At 36.3% G+C, this 7879-nt stretch overlaps 1 protein-coding gene across 2 annotated transcripts; it reads left to right on the plus strand.

Annotated features, from left to right (window-relative positions):
• Nucleotides 1–1766: 1766 nt before the first annotated feature.
• Nucleotides 1767–6282, plus strand: LOC131158243 (rust resistance kinase Lr10-like). 2 transcript variants are annotated; one of them, XM_058112974.1, is made up of 3 exons: nucleotides 1767–2901; nucleotides 4201–4254; nucleotides 4803–6282. In XM_058112974.1, the coding sequence occupies exons 1-3, from the start codon at nucleotides 2046–2048 to the stop codon at nucleotides 5957–5959; spliced, it is 2067 nt and encodes a 688-aa protein (XP_057968957.1). In that variant the 5' UTR covers nucleotides 1767–2045; the 3' UTR covers nucleotides 5960–6282. The 2 variants fall into 2 exon arrangements, with proteins under 2 accessions (XP_057968957.1, XP_057968958.1); XM_058112975.1 differs by lacking the exon at nucleotides 4201–4254.
• Nucleotides 6283–7879: the final 1597 nt, after the last annotated feature.

A 7879-nucleotide genomic window follows, 5' to 3' on the forward strand; every position in this document is an offset into this window, starting at 1 on the left:
TCGTATCCGGAGGGGTATGGAGAAGATAAGGATGATTCAACAACGGAAGATCCCCATGATAGTGAAGGAGTTGTATACCTTTCTTGGCCTTACTAGATATTGCCGGAAGTTTGTTGAGGGGTATTCGCGAAGAATGACTCCAATGACAGAACTACTGGGGAGGTATTGTTGCCCGCACACACGGGATGATGTGGTTAATTATACCAAAACTTGTCTCACTTACCAACAAGACAAGGGGGATCGGAAGAAGTATGGTACTTTTAGGGCCACACTAAAGTATTGTTCAGTAGAGGAGACGACACAATTGTTCCTTATGACTGTTGTGAAACATTGGGGTGTTTCCCAAGTTATTATTTGTGACCAAGATTTAATGTTCACTGACAACTTCTTGACAAAGTTTTTCAGGATATTAAGGTCACATCTTGACATCTCTTCGAGTTATCACTGATAGATAGACGAACAGATGAAAAGATTTAGAGAGCTACTGAAAGAGTACTTGTGCCATTTTGTCAACGACAACTAGAAGAATGGCGTGCAACTACTTGATGTGGCTCTATTATGTGGCAAAGCCCAAAGGAGCTCAACAACAAACAAGAGCCCTTTTGAACTTGTTATAGGCCAGCAACCGCTGTTACCTTACATAGTGGGCGAGCTGTACAGACGAAAGAGTCTCAGGGCATACATTTTCACCAAAGAATGGAGACATAATGCAAAGTTTACCCGAGCCTATCTGGAGAAAGCTTCTAAGAAGATGAAGAAGTAGGCAGATCAGGGGAGAAAACCGCAGTTTCATGTCAGCTGCCTCAAGCCTTTCAACGCCAACACCAATGACCTGAGCAGAAGTCAGTCCAACAAAGCAGAGTTGAAGACAGTGCAACCTGACAGACATGACGTTGAAGAGATCCTTGCAGACAAAAAGTTCATATCCTCAAGGAAGAAGCGACAGAAGTTCCTAATGAAGTGGAAGTGCCTTGATGACAAAGAAATCAAGTGGATTTCTACGGAAGATATTCAACCGTTCGTGGACAAACTTCAAGTGTACCTACCGCGAAAGTCTACGAGGACGTTGACCGCATAAGTGGGGGAGAATGTCACGAGTTAAGCTTGTTCAGGGCATTATGCTTGCCTATGAATGCTTATCTCATGTGCTTGGGATGAGTTTCCATTATGTAAATACTAGTATAGGGTTATTTTCTACTAGTAGTATTTTTGTAAGCCAAATAAGGCAGTATGACTCCTTGGTCACTTTGATGTTTCCTAGTGTCAAAATGATAATTACCAAAAAACCTCTTTAAGGGAGGGTGAGTGTTCATCAGTCATTGTAAAACTCACTAGCTATTATCAACATGATTAGCCTACTTGCTTCCCTCGCTAAGTACACAATGTCAACGAGGATTTGTTAATGAATTAAGTTTGCTTCAATGTTTACTGCTTACTTGCCACGACTTTCATGAATTGATTACTGTTTCCGCTACTATTTGAATGAATGCTAATGAAAGTACTTCGTGGATGAATGTTGGTAAACGATAAGTTGACTAGTTAAACAAGAGTGTTTTAGTTAGCGTAGTACGGCCCTTCACAATTGTGTGAAAATAGTCGGACCGTGAGACCAGCCCATGCTTCATCTCATTCCAGGGGTACCGTTCTTACTCCGCTAACTAGCTTATGTTAATTTTTCGGGTATATATGTAGCAAAGGGCAACTGCATTGAAATTTACAGGAAAGCGGGGGAAGAGTGAAAAAAAAATACAATTGGAAGGAGCTGCCTAAGAAATTTCGTATGCATTATTGTGGGATCGTCATTGGTCAATGCCTTCTAATCTGGTTTAGCTTTTGGCTTGTTTCGATTTGTCATCTGTGGGGTATTTGATGGGCCCTGAAGTACGAGTGATGGTGGTGACAGTCAACGCACACAGGCAGAGCCAAGGCTGAATTGAACTCTGGGCATGAGAGGATGATTCTCCGAAGCAGTATATACATGTATATCTGGTACTGAAATCTGGATACGAAGTTAATTCAATTGTGCCCTTTCAATTTCCGCAGGCATGCTTCAAAGAAGGCTCTTGTTTGCAAGTTTCAGTTGGGGATTCCTCCTCCTCCCAGTAATTTTCTTCCCTGTCGCAAAGAGCAAATCCAGGGCAAATCACTCTCAGTACTGCGACCCTTCATCCTGCGGGAAGATCCGTAACATAAGCTACCCTTTTCGGCTGAAGGGCGATCCTCCCCATTGCGGTGACCAAGGATACGAACTGAGCTGCGATGAGAAGAGTAATCGCACGCTTTTGCATTTCCATTCCGGGGAATTCTATGTGGAGGAAATCCATTACGGCAACTACTCGATGCGGGTGGTGGATCCGGGCATCCGCAGAAACAACTGCTCCTCTTTGCCCCTGTATTCTTTGGCGACATATAACTTCAGCAAGGGCGATAAATATTCTATGACGTACAATCCCTACGACTATTATTCCTACCACTATTATAATGGTCCTTCTACACCGCCAAACGCCGCCATAACATTCATGGAGTGCGCAGCCCCAATGGGGAATTTCGCAGGTAAATTGGTGGCTGCAGCTGCTCCCTGCGGAAGGGATGTGGTCGGAAACCGCCGGTACTCTTACGCGGCGTATGGAGAAGTCCGGTTGGCAGATGTGGGGGAGTCGTGCACCATAACAATGGAGACTTTGGTTTGGGGTAATGGGCTGGCGGAAGACGACAACGCTTCCTTCTGGGGCATCCAGGACGCCATGGCCTACGGGTTTGTGCTCTTCTGGTTTCGTTCGCAGGAAAAATGCGAGAAGTGCAAGTCTAATCACGGTCTTTGCTTCCTGAATGGCGCCGATCTTGCCGACATCGAATGCGACAACCAGTGCTTCTCCGGTCCAATACTAGAACTCAACCATTGTAAGTGACGGTGTTTTATTTTCCGGGCAATATATATACATATAGGGCGAATATAATGAGAAAATATATATATATATATATATATATATATATATGTATGTATATAAATTAATATAATTTTATTATGTGTCTGTATTTTAATTAAATTAAATATTTATAATTTTTTTTACATGTATATAATGAAATTATATCGATTTTAGTGTTTGTATCTAATATTTTTTTATGACATGGTATATAATATGGGACACAAGAAGTTAGTGCGGTAAATAAATAGAAGCTTAATATTTTTGTTAATTGTTAATTTTTCTATTTAAAACCATTTGACATATAAAAATACTTTTGATGCAAAAAATACTAAAAAGTTATTTTTAATTCCTATTTTTTTAATCATAAAATCAATTAATTTTATTTGAACTAATCAAATATATATCTACTTTATGTACAGAGGAATTTTACCTCCTTTTCGGTCCTTTCAAAATTAAAATACAAACCTAAAAAATAACAATAAAATTGAAAACAAACCTAAAATTAGGACCTCAAAAAATGAGGACCTTAGTATTTTGTGTTAAAAATAATTTTCTTTGTATAATGAGAACTAATTTTCCTTCACAGAAAGAAGTTATTTTCTATTAAGATATTTTAGTTCCCACTTATTAAATAAGTGGTAAAGCTTCATTTTTTTTTTTCTCAAAAATATGATTTTAAACACCTAATTAAAAATTACATCCGAAACTGTTTTCAATAGATGTCTTTGCCAAAGAGGTTTTTAAATTTAGTCATTTAAAACACAAGAATGGCATATTTTCAATAATATATTATACAACTTACATACAAATTTTAAAAAGATTATTATAATTGTTTTAATCTAGAATTTTTTTTAAAGAAAGATAAAATTTTATAGTGTTTTTGAAAAGAAGAGTCCCATATAATTATACCAATCAATTCTTTTTTATTTTTAATTTGATTTTTATTAAAAAAGAATCATACAAAGTTATGTTTTTTTTATAAAAAAAAAAAATGAAACTCTTTTCCTATTAATCAGATTTTTTAAAATAATTTTCAACACTCTTTTCCTGTTAATCAGATTTTTTTAAATAATTTTCAATATTTTTATTTAAGTGAATCTAACTTTTGAAAGAATTGTTTCTTTAAATGAGTTATTTTAATTACAATTTTTTAACAGCATACACGTTGTAAGTATGCATATATGTGCATGTGCGTGAATTTGAGCGCACCATATGGCAACAAATTTTTTATATACATATTGATTTTATTTTCTTCGTGTGTGAGGAAATTTAGGTTTCTGGCCCGATTTGCTCCTTCTTCTTGATGGGATGACAAGACTTGTCATTGGTAAGATATACTTAAACTATAGTAGTATATATACATACAATTTCAAATAGTGTAAATAATTTAACAGATTTTTTAAAAATAGAGTATGTAAATTAGTAGGTAAAAGTATCATTGGGATGAAATTTTAGTCAATATTATGTCATTCCAATGGCAAAATGAGCAAAATAATTAGTCTTTTAAAATTTTATTTGACACTTGATAAACGCATGTCCTTTGCCCTAAATAAAATTATATATAAGTAGAGCATTTATTTAACACAGTGTTAACATATAAACTTGTAATTTTATTTATCAGTTTGATTTGCTTCCTATACCAAATGTGTTTGTACTGTGAAGCATTAATTATTAATTTTCGATATTACATTGCTTAAATGGTTTACTTTAAGTAGACATCACTCAATTACATATTTAAAAATTATTTAAATTTTTTTAAAATCAGAACCATGCATACTTTAACTTTAGTGCACTCTATTTACCCTGCTAAATATAATTATCCTTCTTTTAGTATTCTTTTTTGTGAGTAAATCTTTTTTGTGACTTCATATGCAGTAACATGGATGGCACTAAAAGTTCTATGTGGAATGCCGGGAGTACTCTTGTTTTTTATTTATAAATTTCGAAGGAGGCATTTATCAATGTATAACAATATTGAAGACTTTCTGCAAAGCCAAAATAATTTTTCACCGATTAGGTACTCCTACACAGAAATTAAAAAAATGATTAATAAATTTAAGGAGAAATTGGGGGAAGGTGGCTATGGCTTTGTATACAAAGGAAAACTTCGCAGTGGTTGTCATGTAGCGGTGAAAATGTTGGGCAAGTCAAAAGCTAATGGGCAAGAATTCATTAATGAAGTTGCGACCATCGGACGAATTCATCATGTCAATGTGGTGCGCCTCATTGGATTTTGTGTGGAGGGCTCTAAGCGTGCACTTGTGTATGACTTCATGCCCAAAGGATCTCTTGAAAAGCACATCTTTTGCCAAGGAGAAAATGTCAGCATATATCATGACAAGATGTATGAAATTTCTCTAGGGGTGGCTCATGGGATTGAGTACCTACATCAGGGATGTGACATGCAAATTTTGCATTTTGATATCAAACCCCATAACATTCTTCTTGATGAGAATCTCACTCCAAAAGTTTCAGACTTCGGGCTTGCAAAGCTGTATCCAGGAGATGATAGCATTGTCTCTCTTACTGCTGCAAGAGGAACAATGGGATACATGGCACCAGAACTTTTCTACAAGAATATTGGAGGAGTCTCCTATAAAGCTGATGTTTATAGTTTTGGAATGTTGTTGATGGAAATGGCGAGCAAGAGGAAGAATTTGAATCCATCTATAGAGAATTTAAGCCAAATTTACTTCCCTTCGTGGGTTTATGATCAATTCAATGAAGGGAAAAACATAGAGATAAGAGATGCCACCGAGGAGGAGAGGAAAATCATAAAGAAAATGATAATTGTAGCTTTGTGGTGCATACAGATGAGGCCTGCTGATCGCCCTTCAATGCACCAGGTTGTGGAGATGCTTGAAGGAACAGTTGAAGCATTGCAAATGCCTCCCAAGCCTTTTATGTCTCCACATGATATGCAAAATGAGGATAAGGGAGCAGGCAACCAAACAGACTTACAAATGTCATCCAGTGATCCCATGGATTCTATCAGCTTGGATATTATTGAAAATGATGCAAGTGAAGATTAAGGGAGAAGCTAGCCTTCCCTGCAATGACAACTCATTCTCTCCATATTAGTTGGACCCAAGCGTCTCTCGGTCTTGTTTTCGATGCATTTGGGTTAAGACTAAGATTAGTTTGTAGCTTGGATTATATCCAAATCTGATATGATATAGCTAGCCATATAAATGTTTGATGCAAGGGCCAAAATGAGAACCTATACTTTGTTTAGTCAAGATCTTTCATAGATTGTCTTGTATTTAGAAATTTTGATGTAATCGACTATTAGACAACTTCTGTAACAACCTACTTAAATAACTGGGTTTTTTTTTTTATACTATAATATTCTACATGCTCTGATACCATACTGGGGTAAACCCAACCATAAACCTAAGCAGCAAGAAGCAGAAACTAAATAAACATATCCATATGTAAATACATACAACACCACACAATACTAGAGTACTACATGTTTCCCAAAATATGTACATATCCTTGTTCCCAAAGCACCCTCAACTAGCTAGGGTATACAAAATCATTCTCAAAAATGTACTCACTCTTTGACAGGGCACCACTGAAGCCCCTCTACCTGCGAGCCTGATCTGCTCACCTACCTGGATCACCTGAAAAATAATTCAACACTGGGATGAGCCAACGCTCAGTAAGAAGAAATATGTTATTACTAGTGTGTGGCAAATGAGCTACTATATATCATGGAATATGTTTTATGTAAACATGTATAATTGAATATGAAAGTACGGTATAAGTAATAAAATTCACCACCACTGTCCCTATTGCTTAACATGACAGTATTGGAGTTTATTATTCAAAATACTTCTAGTATAAGTAAGTATGTTCCCTGTTTCTGAAAATCTATACATACGTAATAATAACTAAAATGTTCCCTATGGCTATCTGTGTGTCATGACTTACCCCCTCATGACAGGGTTGTGCGGCCCATAGGCTGGATTTACCCTGGTTGGCCAATCAGGAATAAATCACTATACTCCATAGGTTGATCTGCCCACCTCAACCCATATCTAGATGGGGGAGCCTAACCTCTTCAAGGGCCTAGGTGAATGACCTTACCACGTATTATCTAAATAGGTGGTTGCACTCATAAAATAACATAGTATTTGTAGCAACAGTACCGTGCTCTGTAGCTGCAAGTCCAACAGGGTCTGATATCATATAATATATTTCTATATATATACATTTATCTGATTTACCATGATTCTGAAGTACTGAAATAACCATGATGTTGCATAACTGTACTGTAGTTCATATGTCGTAATACTGAGAATTGTATAATCATAACACTGAAACTGCATAATCATAATATTGAAACTGTATAATCATAATACTGAAATTGCATAATCATAATACTGATATTCATGTAATCATGGTACTAAGATTCATAAAATCATGGTACTAAAATCCATAAAACCATGATACTAAAATATCGTAAAATCAGGATACTGAAATATCGTAAAACTTATATTCATACTATATTCATATTCAAAAACCACACGATACTGTAAAACATAATTTTCATCATTAAATAAACTGTATAATATTTTAAAAATACCTAGCATAGCATATTTCCCTTACCTAACGACTGGAAAGCCCCTATGGAATACTAGCCTAACATCCGCAGAGCCTCCTACAAAACACCCTGAAAAAAATATTTTTCAGAACTAAATATCATTATTTTTCTGCCTATATCGTTTCCTATAATTGTCATAAGGTCAAAAATAGGCTAAAAGGCTTTACCCTGAATTTGGGATGAAATCCAATTTCGATTCCCCAACGATCCGCTCTGGCAGACTTGCAGAGAACTTCGCTAGGAGCGTCGTGGTAGCTTCAGATCTTCGATCTGGCGACCAACGAGGCCAAAAACGAATAGAGAAGGGAGAGAGTGACGTAGGGAGAGAGAGGAGAGAGAGAGG

The sequence above is a fragment of the Malania oleifera genome, chromosome 6 (assembly GCF_029873635.1).
Source record: "Malania oleifera isolate guangnan ecotype guangnan chromosome 6, ASM2987363v1, whole genome shotgun sequence".
Taxonomy (NCBI): Eukaryota; Viridiplantae; Streptophyta; class Magnoliopsida; order Santalales; family Ximeniaceae; genus Malania; species Malania oleifera.